Source organism: Dromaius novaehollandiae, chromosome 7 (genome assembly GCF_036370855.1).
Source record: "Dromaius novaehollandiae isolate bDroNov1 chromosome 7, bDroNov1.hap1, whole genome shotgun sequence".
NCBI lineage: Eukaryota > Metazoa > Chordata > Aves > Casuariiformes > Dromaiidae > Dromaius > Dromaius novaehollandiae.
The window spans coordinates 2061872-2079301 of NC_088104.1; the positions used below are offsets into that span (position 1 = coordinate 2061872).

Consider the following 17430-nt stretch of genomic DNA (forward strand, 5'->3'; position numbering starts at 1 on the left):
GAATCATAACATGATATCATCCTGACAAACTTATATTCCCTAAGGGGGTAGTAGTTACCGTGTGTTTTATTTCTTTTGTTCCTACAAAAGTCATTTCTAGAAGCTTTTGACTTATACCTGTTGAATTTCAACTTTGTTTTAGTAGTACATTATCTAAGCAAAACTATTTCAGTGAAAAAACAAGTCCTTCTCTCTTTGCTTGACACAACACTGTCAAGCAAAGAGAATGAGTTTTTCCAATTCTAAATAGATTCTCATCATCCAACTTGAGTGTATGTTAAACTTGGAGAAACATTTAAACTTAATTTATTATTTAATTAAATAATTACATTTATATACAAGTTCTGTAGTTAGTTTTTTACTCTTTCAGATGATTTAGGATCATAAATGAATCAACAGAAAGCACATTTCATTATGCAACAATTATCTCTTAGGGACCAAAGAGATTCAGCACCAAACCAATTTCTGAATTTTGAATAAATACTTACCCAAATTGTGCAGGTGGAAGTGGAGTGGGCAGAAACACTCCTGGTTCAAAAAAAATCAAAATACATCATGGGCAAGAGAAGCCATAGCACAAGAATTCTGCCAACAAGGCTACAATAAGCACACCTCAAAATCTTTTGGGAGAAGTAAAGAGAACCTATGTATTTTAATACTAATTCAAAGGCTTTGCCATATAGCACAGCTCCACAATGCAACATAAATGGTCCTTTTTCCCCAGAACAAAGTAGCAGTCCTAGTTGCTCACTCTGCCTGGTAAGCACAAGAAACAACCTACCAGAAAAACCCAGTAGCATTCCCCTCTCTCCTTCCCTTCCCACCCCTCTGGTCACAGCACAGCCAGCCACCTGGACTGAACAAAACTGGAGAAACCTTTAGCAGAGAACACGGCAGGAGAACTCTGGACCTATGTCTTAAACCAGATGTTCCAACATCTTAAACCAGAAATAAGTAATATCTTACTATAACACTTAATATATCAGTAAGCTAATTATTAGCAGGACTGTTTTTTCCCTCACAAGAATTTCACGCTGGTGAATTGAGAAATACGATTAGATTCATTCGGACATAAACATATATATCCTATTTTTTTCTCCTCTCCTCCCCAGCTTACCTACTTGCACACAAAGCAGTTACTATCACAGTAACAAAGGTCAGCATTAGCCCCTTCCACCACTTGAACAAATAAAAGAGAAGAAGAAAAAACCTTATAAAACCATTCTAAGTGCCTTCAGCTGTTCTGGCAGCCTACATGGACAACTCAAACCATCAGGGCTGGTTTCTTTTAAGAGCGCTTATCAGCGGCTTACTAATCGAGCTGTCTGGTGAATATATTATATCAGCGTAATAGCAGATAAAGAGAACTGCCCACACACACGCTTCAGAGGTTCATAATGAGAACACCGTAAATAGCTGTAACATAGCTGGTTCTGTCCAAACAAACTCCTATCTTTGCAAGATTTTTTAAACAAGAGATAACAGAGTTCTTCATTTTTAGCAAAACACTCAATCACTTCCATCATTTCTAGCATATTACAAGCATATTTAAATGCATCAATGTAAGTTTTGAGCATAATGAAGTGCAGCTTTTTAGAGTTCTTGTAATTTTCATGAAAGTACTCCATAATACTTACTCACTACCTTCACCGAAAGCACAGCATGACTTCAACCTGCCCCAGCCAACAAAGGATTCACCCAGGAACAACTTCCTGAAACCCAAGGCTTAACAAACTAGACATTATTGGTTCTACTTTCTTGACTGAAGTCAACAGGACATTAACATAGCAGAGCTTCCCCTGTGGAAAGCCAAGATGGTTTCCTGCCTTTTGATTGCAAAAATGGCAGCAGCTGCTACATCAGGGCAACAGTGCAACCAGCCCCGCAGTGTGGCTATCCCCACAGACACACCTTAGTGGTGGTATTTACATCTTCACAGCTGCTCTGACTACATTTTTAAAGAGAGTACTAGTTACGAGTCATTATTAAGCCACATTTTCAATGCTTTCCTGATGAGGTGGGTAGCCTTTTATTCATCTCTGAATTATACTTCAAACACAGGTGAACAGTATTGGTAACTTCTCCACCAGGATCCAGGGCTTCAGATGGTGACGGTTCCTTTGTGTGATGAATACCAGATAACATCTTTTGCCGAGCCACGTGCGCTTGCAATTGGATTTAAGCCATACACCACAGAGCTTCCCATATACCTTGTTAGCAGCCTGTTTACACAAAATCCTGGCTAGGAAAGTATAAACTGGAGAGTTTGCAAGATATAAGCAGTTTTCAGAAATAATCACTTCAAATTTGCAATGTAGTTAACTGAAGTGGAATTGATTAAAATATGCAGTTAGGTATTTGATTATACATTCAAGCCAGAATTGATTAAAATATACAATTATGTATTTGATTATATATTCAAGCCAGGGAATCAAGTCTTAAACCATACATTATGACATGGCAAGCCATTAGGCAATGCTTCTAATCTTAAAAATATATGCAGGCTGTTCAGCATGCTAGAAATCAAGTTTTAACTCCTTAACTACAAGCTGCCCTGTTTTATCACAAGGTGATAGCCGTACAAAACTTTAACATGTTAAAAGAAGTATTAAAGCAAAAGTACCATGTTACAAAACAAAAACTTGATCTTTCTGCATTATTATTCTTGCTTTTTAATTTCTCACTTGGTCATAGTAAAAGTTAATGTCAATCTTAGCAAATTCATGTTTCTTCTTCACAAAAAGATAACTAAGAATCAAAGATACTGAAAGTTAGGAGCAAGGTATGTGGTTTAACTATCATTTGCCTAATGCTTTTGTATCCTTATTTCAAACATGAATCTGAAAACGTGCTCATTATTGTTCTTTCATATAACACACCTTTAAAAACCAGCTGAAAATATCAAAATAATGCTTGTCTGCATCAACCTGACAGACCTGTACACACTGTTCTGCTCTCTTCACCTGTAATGATGAGAACTGCATTCAGCTCTCATCAGACAACCAGTTGGTAATATAACATAGAAACCTTATTTAGATGAGAATTCTGAAGTAGAGACTCTCACCTAAGCCAAATGAAAATAGACATGTACCCTTTTAACCTGGAAATCCTATTTTATTTTTACAAAGTTTTAAGAGTCTGCACATTTTGCACAACATAATAAATTAAGCTTCAATTATAATAAGTGTTGCACCATTAAGAGACCATGAATTGCCTTGATAGTCATATTTGATATAGGGGAAAACCAGTGGCAGAACTAGAAACAGTTTGTATCACCAAATTCTAAGTCCACCACAGTTATCTCACCACAATAGGATGATCCTACAGTCAGGTCACAGGGATGTTAACTCTGCAGCTTTGTAGGATCACATCTTTGTAGGGTCACTGTCAGCATTAGGACACCTGTGTCAAATGCTCCCCTATTGAGAAGCCACCACACCCATTTTTGGAATCAAAAAAAACCCCAAACCAAAACAAAACCCCATATTACCCCTAAAGGACCATACTTGTGATTTATTTCAAGAAACTTAAAAAAAAAAAAAAAAAAAAACACCCCACCATGACAGAGGTAAGTTGTGTTCACCCACATTTATGCATTACAGTCACTGGGAACCTGAACATTAAGTTGGCACTGCTTGTCAATATACAAAATAGATAAAAAGACAGTGTTTACACATACTACACAATTCCTATTTAGATGCAATAACCCCCTCTTCCACACCAAAAAGTTTTCAGGAGACATATATATAGATAAATATAAAACTATTGCTGTTATATGCAAAAAAACAGTTTTACATGGATTTAAAATTTTATTAAAGCCAATGGTTACAATCTGCATTTAATTTTGGTCAAATTTATAGTGAGCTTTAACACTGAATCAACTCCAGCTGTCTTCCCCGGCTTTCTTTATCCTCCTCTCATCATTTGTAGCATTGAATCTGGCCAGAAATCATTAAAGGGGCAAACAGAAGGGGACAATTAGTGCCGTGGGACTGAACTGGTAAGGACATGCTGCTCTGAAACAGCAGTAAGGGTAGAAGAGGGGTGATATAAGGAGCAGGAAAGGTGAAATCGGTGTTTATCAGATAGTCTGCTGGGTTGAATCAAGTCCTATCAAACCCAGTTTATAGGATCTCCATAAAAAGCAAAAAGTAAGCTTTTCCATTAAGATATTCTGAAATCACATCAACATCTATCAATGTTATCTGTAACGTATTTTTTAATTGCTATTCATAAAACATGGATTAACCCTGAGGGAAACGCAACCGCCAGGGATCAGCTCAACGGCAGAGAGCAGCAGAGGGCACTTCCCGGGCCACGGGGCGTGCGATCTCCCCCCTCGGGCTGCAAGGCGCAGCCTGAGGGGGGCTGCTGGGCCGGTCCTTCCCGCCCCGCGGAGCGGCCCGGGGCGGCACCGATCCCCGTCAGCGCCGCGGCCATGGCGGCGCTGCGGGTGGGCGATGGCGGGAAGCGCGCGCCGGCTCCCTCAGGCGGCGCCTACCACGGCGCACGAGGCGCGGGGGGAGGGGGTGGGGGGGGCAGGCGGCCCCGCCCGCGCGCAGCACGCACAGCGCCGACCGCGCGCGAGACGTACCACCGCAGCGCAGAGGGGGAGACAGTGAGGCTGGGCCTCCCGGGCGGCGCGTACCACTCGCCGCGCCGCGCGGGGTGGCGCAGCCGACACCTTCCGGCCTCGCCAAGCAGGCGCCGAGGAGAGTGACAGGAGCACCCCCCCTCCTCCGGCGGAGGTGGTGCCGCCCGGCGCTGGCCGCCCCGCCCCCTCGCCCACGTGACCCTTTCCCAGCGTCCCCTCCGCCGTGCCCCCGCCGCAGCGCCGTACCCCCGCGCGAGCTCCGTGGCTGCGCGGCTCGGGCGCCCCCCACCCCCTCGGCCCGCTCCCGCCCGGAGGCTCTTCTGCTCGCCGCCGCCCGCCCGCCTGCCCGCGCGGCGCCCCGCCGCTTTCTCCTCGGCTCCCGCCGCCCCGCGCGCCCCGGCGCGGGGCCTCTCTCCATCCGCTCCGTTCTCGCCGCCGGCGGTCGCTAACGGCTCCGGGCGCCGACGCCGGGAGAGGCAGAGAAGAGGCTCCTCGCGGCCGGGATGTCAGGTGGGGACTCGGCGGCGGCAGCGGCGGCGGCCTCCCCTCAGCCGCTCCCGTTCTCCTTGCCGAAGCCCCCTCCCCTCATGCAGCTGACGCCGGGGGACGCCGTCCGCCCCGTCGCCTCCGCCGCGGACCAATCGCCGAAGAGCACCCGGCTGGCGGGCCGCCCGGATTGGCCGGCGGGGAAGCCAGTCAGCCTGCTGGCGCCGCTGCTCCCGCCCCGCGGGGAGCCCGAGCCGCTCATGCCCTTTGGCCCCTCGTCGCGGCAGCCACTCAGAGGGCGCCTTCTTGGCAGGTGCAGCGGGGGCAGCCTGCTCAGCCCCTCGATGCGGCCCGGCGGCGTCGACCGCGGCTCCCTCATGGTGAGTGGCGGCGCCGCGCGGGGGCGCTTCCGGGGAGGGGGGGGCGCTCCGGGCCCGCGGGGCGGGCGCTGCTGGCGGCGGCCCTTTGTTGTGCGAGCGGGGCGCGCAGGCAGCGCCGCGGCCGCGGAGGAGCGGGGGGGGGGGGGGTGGCCGGTGCCGCCCCCGCCCGAGTGCCGCGGGCTCTCCCGGTCCGCGGAGGAGAGCTGGGACATGGGAAGTGGTGGCATTGGGTTGACAGGTCCCCCAGGAAGCTTAAAAAAAAAAAAAAAGTGTGTGTATATATATGATATACGTGGTGATATTCAGAGGGTTTGAGAAGGATTTGAGGAAACACTGTACTTACACTTTCACTTCTTTGGGGGAGCATCCAGCACTTAGTAAATCACTTAGCATTGTGTCCCACATAGGGTTCAAGGAACATACATGCATGTGTGTGTATATCTATACATGAATACACAAACCTATATATATACCTTTTTCTGGTTACATTCTTAAGTTTCAAACCTTTTCATTTTTTTTGTGCTTTCTGCGTAATATCCCCTGCTCCAACTTCTGAGGCTGGTTATATTCATGTCTTTGGGTACTCACCCCACCCCCCAAAAAATCTTCATTAAAAATCATTTGTAATATATGACGGGAGGTATTACTTTTTTCTGCTAAGGATCCTTCTCAAAAAACCAGCATTTTGTTTAAAAATAATTTTCACGTTAATAAGCTAATAGATATGAAATAAACAAATAAGATGCAGAGCTGAATCATTTGTCTTTCAAAATAAAGTGATTTTGAGCCTTTATCCTAAGGCATGCTTAAAGCTGATGTTTCTGACTGGAATAGAAGGCTTTTAATACATTCTGGTAGTTAAAAACTCTCTGAATATGAAAAAAGTCTTCTATGTTTGTGTGTTTACACAACAGATTTTTTCCACATGCTAACATTTTTTAGTCCTATTACTGTGACTGTTCCAAGTACAAGAACAACCACAGGATTCAGATTTTTAGGAAAGTACAGAGACAGGGATCATAGTCAGGGTAGAAGCTACTTCAGCCTTAGACATGAGAAGCAAAAGGTATGTTGGTTATCTGATTGACTTCTCTGGCCCGGGGTACTTGTATTATCATAACTGTATAGAAGAACATGCAGAAATGGTTGTACACACAAATTCAGTATGTGTTTCTGTGACAAGTTATAACATGAAAGATGGATTTTTTTTGTTGTTGGTTGAAGTTTTAAATGTATTTGTTAATTCCGATGATCTCTAGTTCTACAGAGCCTAGAAGAGTACTCTTCTAGAGTATGATTAACACTAGAATTGACTTGTAAACGTTTTAATATAACTGTCTTGCTTGCCTTGCCATCTGGCAGTGTTAAGCTAAAACTGACTACATCATTTTCAGTGGAGTGTTAAGTATCTTTGTTCTTAATGCTTTTGTGGGGTGTTGGGGGGGGGGGGGGGACGGGCCTTGCTGTCTTTGTGCTAACTTTTTTGTTTGTTGATGTCTTTCAGATGGGGCACCCAGGCATGCCACATTATCCGCCCATGGGAATGCACCCTATGGGTCAAAGACCACCTAATATGCCACCAGTTCCGCATGGAATGATGCCTCAGATGATGCCCCCAATGGGAGGACCGCCAATGGGGCAGGTAAGGCCGTTTTACTGAATTTTTTTTTTTTGCTTTCTTCCCATAATGAGGTCAAATAATTCCTGAGGCAGGTAAGTCTCACATAGTAGCTTGCAAACAATGTGAGTAATTCAGGATGTTTTATGCAACCATTCTTATCCATGCGGAAATGCTTCTCATTTTAACAGGTAATGAAAGTGCTTCAGAGTTTTGGAACTTTCATTTTAAAAGGTCATAGATATGAATCCATAATTTGTTTTTTAATAAACCTTTTAGATAGTTTCCCATGGATTTTGAAGGAGTAAGGTTGTCCAACTAAAAGGTACTAGAAACAAAGTAGTGGTTCTTTTCATAGGTAGTAACAGTACAGAACTTCTTGTCTCTTTAGTTCTTGGCTAACTTTTACATCCAAGCATGGATGACAATTGTAGGGAGATGCAGGGAAGAAATAAGATCTGAATTTTTGCAGTCTCTAGTATCCTAGGGACTGTTTATAGTTCTGTATAATGTACTGGTGGTGCTAGTGTAATGTGCAGTTTGAAAAACACATTTGGCTGTTCGGATTGACGAGTTTGAAAGAGGCTTGACAGATAGAATAGCCAGACTCATGTCCATGCTTTTGCAAACTTAAAAGTTTTAACTTCAAATCATGAAAGGTCTTTTTCTGTGTAGTTTCTCATCAGGTTTTGAACTTCTGAAGGGAGCAATTCTCTGCCTGGGTGGAACAAATCCTCTAATGATACTACTTGTAGTAATGGCTTGCCTAAGTAGAGATGGAGTGACGTTGACCACACTGGAGGGATAGATTAGACCAGGCTAGTCAGAGGATGGTGGGAAAGACTGAACCTTTGAGAAGAGCCCACAAGTGCATACTGGCAACTCATTTTCTTCCTTTGTAGTACCTTGGATAGAGCATGTGTAATGTTTTTTCTTTTTTTTTTTAACCTAGTGTATACAGGCTTGATAGCCTACAGCATGCTTTTGCAGTTAGAGCTTCTGCTCTAAGAGAAATGCAATTTGAAAAGATAAGGAGGACTCAACCATTAGCATGATAGCTAATCATGTAAGCTTTTGTGTCTGTGTATTAAAAATGTGTCTAGCAATTCTGTTTTATTCCTCTGCTTAACACTTTTTTTTCTAGTTTCTGTTCTGTTGATCTTATTCTCACGTAATGAATATTTCAGTCTTAATATTTCAGTGAACAATATAAATAGAGAATTTACCAATTTTTGGTAGATACAGAATGAAAAGCTAGATACCTGGCATGGCAAGAGGAGATTAGAGGCTCAGTGACCCTGTGGCTGTCGGGAGGGGACAAGAGGCTGATATATTCAGCACGGTGGTTTTATTGCAAGAGTATCAGCTGGTGTTGCCTTGTTTCCTTGGATGCTAAGCTTTTTCTTGCAGCAGATACCAGAGACTTATTTGTGACACTTAGCAGGGATGGGATGTTCCTGTAGCTTGTTTACCTCCTTGCTGAGGTGAACCGCTGTAGACAAGTAGCTACTTCACACAGAACCTTAAGCAAAAGTAATGGCCTGCTGTCAACAGCGATGTTCAGAGGAAATTCTCATGGAAAAGAATTGGGTCTCTCTCCCCATGTATTTTTCTTTGTGGACTTGGGGTCAGTGTTACTGGGAAACTGAGGAGTACATAGGGTTCCTTCAGGACACAGGATAGGGCTTTTAAGACGCTTCACACTCTCAGAGCCCCCTTAGTTGCAAGTAGCAGTGGGGCAAGAGTGCTTTCTTCTCCTGCTTCTACAGGATGGCAAGGAATAGGAGGGGCCGCCTTCCAGTCTTTCCTTTCTTCCTCACCCTCCCAAGAAAACCTTGTGGATTGAGGGTGGAGCAGTAGCCCTACCAAATATCCCTCTCTCCGCACAAGAGATGCAAGATGAGGAGAGTGGTAACCTGATGCTCCCTGAAGATACAGGGGGATGGGGTCACTTGGCCAGCCTGCCAAGGACAATAAAGGTAAAGGGGGATAACTGAAAGGTTGAAGGGGGTTGGCTTCTCAAGACCTATCTGGGCTGAGTGGCCAAGAAATCACGTTGGTAGTGACCTAAACTATGTTTTGTTCATTTTGCTGCTTTTTTGTGGCTCACCAGTTCTTAAAAGCCAGGATCAGCAAAAATTACAGGAAACGCACAAAATATTAAAACTTTTTCAGTAACATTTTTAACAGCTTTTCAGTGCATCAGTTTTTATTTCCAGTGGGTAATTCCTGTGTATAATGTGTTGCAGTAACCATCCCTTTGAGAGTATAAGCATAAGTATTTGAGCAAAAGCTAGCAGTTTTGTGGGGTTTTTTGTCTCATCAGACCGCGCAACAAACTCAAATATAAGTCTAGACTCAAACGTTTCATTTGTATGCTATGATATGTCCCTGTTACCGAGCTCGTGCTGTTTTAAGAGAAGTCGTATGGTTTAATACTGTATATCTGTATTAATGGTTTTTCCATACATTTGAAAAACCAGTTCAGAAGCAATTTAGAGCTTTGATATTTAAATGACAGCTCTCTTCATCATGAAAATGTTTGCAGAAACTCATTCTTCTAGTATCCCTGTAAAATGTTTCTTCTATTTGCAGAGGTAAGAGAAGTAGACAAGTTGAGAGTTGCCAAAAGTTACAAACAGAACTAATCATAGAGTCCGAGTTTACCTTTTCTTTGTTTAATAGCTTCTCTGTGGCCTCGAATTTTGCAGAAATCTTTCCCACAGCCTTTAATTTTCCTGTTTTAATGTAGGATTTCATTAAGAGCATATTAACAGATCACTCTTCATTTGTTATTGTTCTTTTGTAATTTGAATGGTCATCTTTACTAATATTTCTTATCAGACTTTGGAATACACTATAGACTTGTTATTCCTAGTGTCGGTTTTGTAGGAGTGTAATGAAGGAAAGCAGAATTCTACAACTTCTTTAACTGTGTGTTGCCGAGTGCTTATAAGGTTTGTTTGGGTTAGGAGCTAGTACTGTGTGATCATTTTAACACAAAAAAATTCAATGTTAAAAGTATCATAAAGTGTATTTGAAATACTGTTTACTTATAGATGCCTGGAATGATGCAGTCAGTGATGCCTGGAATGATGATGTCTCACATGTCCCAAGCTGCTATGCAGCCCACGGTTCCGGTGAGTTTAACTTACCTTTTCTGTTTTTTTTAAATTCTTTCATTTCATTTGCTTTCTTTTCTTCAATATGGGTATGCCTTTGTTTTCTTGAATTGGATTATGAAAAAGGTCTTGCTAATTGCGGTGAAGTTTTTATCAAGCTTTTTGAATTCTAGTAAAATGATAACAAGTTCTCTGTGAGAGGTGGAACTAGTGATACTTCGCATCCTGTGGATTTTTTCATAGCCTTTAAACTCTTCCCTGTAACTATGTCTCCTTTCTCCTGCTGTATCTCTTGTGGTTCTGCTTCCTATAATGCTTCCTCTTGGCTCCTTCCTTGTCCTTTACCTGCTTGTATCCTTGGCAGGAACCAGTATGAACTTGGGCTGTTTGGATATGGCTAATCGCCTGACCAGTACATTTCTGATTTTTAAAAACATTTCTGCAAATTAGCACATTTTAGAACTTGAGTAAACTGCTGAAATTGGAAAAGGTACGAAAAAGTTATTTGGGTGGAAATGGAGAGGAAAGAAATTACAGACATTACAAGACAAATCTCTCTCTGGAGAAGAAAGGGTAAAATTCTTTCCTATGAACATAGTCTGCTGAGAGATTTAAAGGAACTTAAGGAGATCCATGTAAAACAGTTCTTTCCACTTAAATTTAGAAATAAATTATTTTTTACTTTCTTGTTAGGCAGATAATATGTCCTCAAGTCATCCTTGTAGAACTCTCAAGTTTTCTGTAGTGCTAAACTTTGCTACTGCCTGTGTTGATTATTTTTAAAAGTAAGCTGGTTGTTACTTGTGACCACAAGGCAGGCAAGAGAGGGTCAGATAGCAGTGGAGAGAGACTCAAGGTTCATAAGGGGTTAAACAGGTTAGGCATGAAGGACTTACGCTACAGACTGCACGGGGAGCCCCAGGAACCACAAGGACGGGCTGCTGATGGGAGGCTGCGGGATGTGCGGGTCAGATGCGCAGGCAGGACGTGCGGGTCGGATGCACTGGCGGGACTCCCCCCATTGTTCATAAGGGCCCCTTATATCTACTAGAACTAATTCCTTATCTTAGCTGTGCTAACCGTGAGAAACTGCTGCCTGGGAAGCAGCTAGACACTGTAGACAAAACAGAATATGCATGCCCAGTTCTGGATGGGAACTTGGTCAGTGTGTAGTTTCACGTGCTGGGCCTGCTGTCACATACTCCGCCAGTCACTGACTCCTTGCCAGATCTTCCACAGGTGTTCTCACTACAATACTTCACTTGTTTTTCCTCACTGAGGGGTTGCTGAAAAAGTTTTTTTAATTATTCTACTAAATAAGTTATGTGTAACCAGACATATTGTATTAATCAGTCCACCCACCCACTCCCACCCTGGTCTCTTAAGCCTGTTGGCCAATTTCAGCCATGGTTGTGAGAGAAAGATCACAAGCACACTAAGCTTGTACAAGATAAATGGAGAAGAGACTGTTGAGGAAAATAATGTAACGTCATTTTGACGTGCGCTAGATGATGGAGAATTCATACCAAAGAGAGGATGTTAATTATCTTAAGAGTGGGGAAGAGTCCTCAGTTTAATGTTTGGGCAGATGCTAGAGAATCTGCCTATTAGTTAAAAGTTTGTTTCTCACTGCTGTTCTCTGTCTATAATGGGACATGAGTGTAAGTTACACCCTTAGTATAATTTAAGTAAAGGTGAATTCATGGGAACCATGCTTCAGTAGTTCTTGTGTTTGAGGTTCTACTTACTGATGCACTAAATATTTTAATAGCTACTTAGTAGGAAGAATGTTAGTGATTTATCCTGTCTCCCATACTGAAGTCAGCACAAATTTCTGGCAAGTGGTGCTTGCGGAAAACTTTGAAAGAATTTCAGCCCTTGGGAGAAAAATCTTTAAAACAGTATGCCTAAACATGGTTTTAAAAAGGGGCAGGGTAATAGTATTAACTAACTTTGAATATCTACTGTATATTTTAAATATTTTGGAGAGAAGGCACATCTTTTGGTTTCCAGATCTGTCTTAGGAGTAAATTTTGATTGAATCAGGTGTGTGGATATGTGGTATTCATGAGGCAAAGTAGCACAGCAGAGACTTTCAACTTTTAATTTCACTCTTAACCCTATTGGCAGTGGTAGCTGGAGATCATACCTGTGTGCATGGTATCAGAAGGCATTTGTCTGTCATGGCAGTGTTGTTTTACCTGCCTGCTACAGAAGGTGTACCACAGCCTAGAAAGTGTTTTAGAAATGAAAGATTTTTTTTTACCCTCTCCTTATTTAAAATAATTTGTAGGTGAATAAAAAATTGTGATCTTTGTAGCCTTCATGGTTTGTTCAAGAAATTTCATCAACAAATTTCATCAGATTTCTAGCTATCTGATCATTTTCATAGCTAGCTGATAAAAAATACGCTGTCTTCTCCAAGTGTAAAATGTGATCTAGAACTCACTGAGGCCAGTTGGATTACTTATATTGATGTCAGCGATCTTTGGTCTTGACTGTGTTTCATGTGAGTATGTTGATTGTTCAGAGCACTGTTATAAGATTCATTATCTGTTTTGTGATCTGTGCAACAGTGTTTACTTCCAAAAACTGATGAGAACTAATGTAGTTCCTCAAAATGATGACTTCGGTTAGAAAAGTGCTCTTGGAATACACAGCAAATTATCAGAGAATTTGGAAAAGTAAAAATGGGCACAAGAACAGAAACATTAGGAAGATTATTTATGAGCATACATATGCGCACACGCACAGACTAGCTGGATTTTTTTAATATACAGAATAAGCTTTAAGGTCTTAAAAATCATAGTGATTCATCTTGCTTAATGCTGTTGGATTGATTTGAGGTAATATGGTTTCTTTTCAACACATTTTTAGTTTGTTGTTACATGAGGGGGTTTTGTTGTTAAATTCATAGAAGAGAACTGAAAGATTAAACCCTAGTGGATGATAAACCTGTAAGCTGTATTTTTGTCTAAAGAAAAAAGAATTTGGGAAAAATCTATTTGAGTTATGTTGATCTTCTTCCTTAGTTTGAAATTCTATCAGAAAGAGTGTCCGTAAGACCTTTAGTTACTCGCAAGCAGTTTTAGGAATGCAACAAATTCAACGCTTCAGTATGTTCAAAGGTGTATGCTTTTGCAGCAGAAGTATAGCAGAATTCTACTAAGCTACTCTGGCAGAAATTCAGAATCTCATTTCCCCTTCCCTCACCCCACTGCCCCAGAACTACCCATTTGGGAGATAAAAGATGTGCTGGAATGATGTCAAGAGACCCTCTGGTGTAGATTATTGCATGCATCTTTCTGAAGATTAGTTTGATCTCCCTAATTGTTTCTTTAAGAAGCAGTAATAATTAGGTGAATGATGGCTGGCAAGGAATCTATATTTAAGATCATAGAGAATTTTGCTGTTGAAAGGACTTGTTGGATATGTGCTGTATTTATCAATACCTTAAGCGTTCATTGCAATTGTAATTAAATATCTGTTGATTGTTTCTACAGCCAGGAGTGAGCAGTATGGATGCACAAGTAGGTGAGTATAAACAATCTGTTGTAATTTCAAAATATTTCACCAAAATTAGGTGGAGTACTTGCAGATATTTTTAAAACTATACTTTTGTGTGCAAGATTTTGTAATTTTTTTTGAATATTCATGGAGGCATGGAAAGCAGACTGGTTTAATACAGTTCTTGGATTGTGATGGACATTTAAAACTAATTAACTTCTGAGATTAGAGAACATCGGTGCAAGTGTTGAAGATAAAGGATTTCTTGTCAGTGCCTGTAGTTTGTCAGTGTGGATCTGTACTCCAGTTATTTTCGGTCAGCTTCTCAGAGTGTAAAGATTCCAGCAGCGCTTATTTGGGGACACATTCCAGCTTGTGCTTATACCTTTTTATAAGTAAATCAAAAGCTTACCTTCTTGCTTGAATAATGGCATGCACACTTAGAAATAAATTGTGCTGAAGAATGGGGGCCAGGCTTGCTTATTTTGTTCTTGTCTGAACTGGAAAGAGACATGTTGGATACTTTTTCCAAAGAGTTCTGAGTTGAATGCCCTTCACCATGTGGAATTACAACTTTTTTATCCCATATAAATAGCCTGTTTAGCCTTCCAATAACTGACACTTTCACTGATTCTTAAGAAATCTTTATGCATTGTTTTTTTCTTTCAGACACTGTATAATTTGAGTATTAAGTAAAAAAAAAAATGTATTCTTTTTTTTTAAGGTGTAACACCACCTGGAACTCAGGTAAGTGAAAACTAAAATTCTCGAAGTTTTTAATAGAATTGTGGTGCATACTTGGGCTTAGAGGTTTAAAAGAAAATGTAACATCTCCTTGTCTTTCTTTATATGGAGTTTGTTTACTTATCTAGCCCTGGAGACTTTAGAACAGCAGTCTGTAATTAGTGTTAAAATTAATAGCTCCAGATGCATTTGTTCTGCTTTGAGTACATACGACTTTCATGATCTGTTGTTTGTGGCATAGTAGGATTTTTTATTGAACGGAATTTAGCTTAACCTAAAGTAGGTCTGCTTTCTGGTGCACTTCTGTTATTTTTGGAAATTGGAGATTAATGACTGTCTTGTCTGACTTTTTTTTCTTTTTGATCAGCAAGCAATTGAGAACCTAGATACCTATGTTACTTTAAAGCTGTTTTCAGATTTAAATCTTTGCAAGTGTCAGGCTAGACAGTTATTCAGGATAGAGTTGGGGTTTTATTTGCACTGACAAAGAGCAAAGGTCCTTTCTTTTTTTTTCTTTTTTCTTTTCTGCTCCTTCACAGTGTTTACTTTAGTGGATTTATATCTTACTTACATGTGGTAACTTTGTGTTGCCTACTAATAAATATTTTGATTTGGCAGTTCTGATGTGTATAGCAGAACTCAGGCCATGGCTAAATCTTCTTTGCTGTTCCCTGACATAGTTGTGGTTGGCAGGAGAAGCCAGGTTCGGGTTCTGGCACCGCTCAGTCCTGTGTGCTTTATTGGGCCCTTTATTAGCTATGCTAGTTTACTGAGAATTTTGTTACCAAATATTGCAACAGTAAAAAGACAATAGCCTAAATAGTTCCTAGCACTTGTTTTGAAAACATCACTATGATTCTTGAAGAGTATTAAGTACTAGCTTTAAAAGAACGGTTATCACCACCGCTTTGTCAATACGTTTTGTTGCTACTTGGTAATTCAGCTTAACTTTTTATTTCTCTCTGTCTTGACACTGTTTGAAGTGTTATGGTTTTACTAGCATCTCCTTTCATGCTTTGGGAACATAGCATAGTTGAGTAGCTTACATAGGAACAAATACTGGATACACTGGGTAAATAGGAGCAAATATGGGATTGGATGGAAGGAGATTAATATTAATGGCAAGCAGTATGGTGATGTGCAGGCAGATTCACTTCATTAGATGGTTTAAGTTATGTGCCACTTTTTCACAAAAGAGAGAAGCCGCTGGTGGAATAAATAGCACTGGCACTGTAGTACAACTTACTATTGAAATTTTTGGATCACGAATCAGTATGACTCTGTAGGGAGGTAAACAGGTGTCATTTGGAAGTAATCTGAAAATTTATCTCACTTGACACAGTGAATGACCATGAACAACTTTCAGTCATTATCAGACTGGCGTTTAAAATTATGCAAGTATAAAGTCATTTGTTTAAAAGATACCTCACAACATTTCCCTTTAGTTTCTAAGATGGACAAGAAAGTAGTTTGCTTAAACAGCTAATAAGTGGAATCTTTTAAAAAGTCATGCTACTTTGAAGATATCGCACTGTAGGTTTTTGGTTGTCACTTCTAAATTTGGGAACCATGTACCTAGCTTAATTATTAAATATCAATTGATATCAATTGTTCTTTTATTTCTGGGAGACTTCCATTCTGTGTAAACGAACAAGGTGGTTGGAACTTACAGATTCAGATTTGGAACAATGGAGTCAAATTTGTTTAGATTTCATTTTGCTGCCTTTCTTTCAGTACTGAATTTTTTTAATATACTTAAAATACACATGCAAATGGAAAACAAATTGTAACTGGAATGTCTTTTCAGAACTCTGTTTTGTTTCGCCCTCAGACAACACATCCCGTAGTCTGCGCAGCCCAGCAAACCACCACAACCAACAGTTCTGTTAACGAGGAGCATTCTAAACAGGTTTATGTGCTTTCCTCTTGTACCTCAGTTTTATAATGGCTTTTGATAGCATTTGAATCATAATTACTATTCAACATTAATGGCATATTTTATATTCCTAGAAATCTACATGGACAGAGCACAAATCACCTGATGGGAGAACATACTACTATAACACTGAAACAAAGCAGTCCACATGGGAGAAGCCAGATGATCTTAAAACACCTGCTGAGGTAAACTAACTTCAAATAGAGATTATCATACTGTGTATGAGTTTGTGTGCAGACAAGAATTTACTAGCATAACTATTGTGCAGTAGGATAGCTGTGCCGGTAGATTTTTTTTTTTCCATTGAGAACAAACTCCTTAAAATAAGGAATGTTGCAAAAACGTTTATAAAATGGCTATCACATTCTTTATGTTGGTGAAACTTGAAGCTGCAAGGTGGGTAAAACTCTAAACAGTTTTTATCAATTTTTAGATAGATTATTCTTACGAAAAAGATTCAATTCTTTAATACCTGGTTAAGCAAGGCGTTTGTGTGTCGCTAGGGAGAATTTTCACTGAGAAGTATATCCCTTGTAATCATTGATGTTTAAGTTATTTCTGGGCTTAGTACTTGTAGCTCACTACTTTTACAATGGTGTTTTAAAATTAAAAACATGGCTAAGTTTGTTTCTATGTTTTTGTTTTATTTCCATCAGCAATTGCTGTCTAAGTGTCCCTGGAAAGAATACAAATCTGATTCTGGAAAGCCCTACTATTATAATTCCCAAACAAAGGAATCACGCTGGGCAAAGCCCAAAGAACTTGAAGATCTTGAAGGTAACATTAAAGAACTTGAGTAGGGAGGGTGGAGGAGGGTTGCAAGTTTTATGTATGCGTGATTTATGGCAAGAGTTTGATATCAAAGTACAGTACTTTCGTTAGAAATGAAATGTACTAAAGTAACCCATATGCAATAGAGGTAATCCTGTCTCCTGCATGTTCCACCTCATCACCATCCCCTTTTCAGTTATACCTTTGGTTCTCCCTACTTATGTGGCAGCACCATCAACTCCCCCTCGTGTCCCAAAGTAGCAACTGAATTA

General features: G+C 40.8%; 1 protein-coding gene across 6 annotated transcripts in view; it reads left to right on the plus strand.

Annotated features, from left to right (window-relative positions):
• Positions 1 to 4814: 4814 nt before the first annotated feature.
• The window catches only part of PRPF40A (pre-mRNA processing factor 40 homolog A), a 28413-nt gene continuing 15797 nt past the window's right edge, over positions 4815 to 17430 (plus strand). For 2 of the 6 annotated variants that reach the window (XM_026103032.2, XM_026103034.2), the window contains exons 1-8: positions 4976 to 5460; positions 6965 to 7102; positions 10138 to 10218; positions 13704 to 13734; positions 14432 to 14454; positions 16283 to 16360; positions 16462 to 16572; positions 17044 to 17164. In XM_026103032.2, coding sequence (XP_025958817.1) covers positions 5098 to 5460; positions 6965 to 7102; positions 10138 to 10218; positions 13704 to 13734; positions 14432 to 14454; positions 16283 to 16360; positions 16462 to 16572; positions 17044 to 17164 — 946 coding nt within the window. In that variant the 5' untranslated portion in view covers positions 4976 to 5097. Of the gene's footprint in view, positions 5461 to 6964; positions 7103 to 10137; positions 10219 to 13703; positions 13735 to 14431; positions 14455 to 16258; positions 16361 to 16461; positions 16573 to 17043; positions 17165 to 17430 lie in introns of all 6 variants that reach the window. The other 4 variants (XM_026103035.2, XM_026103033.2, XM_026103030.2 and 1 more) reach the window with 4 other exon arrangements.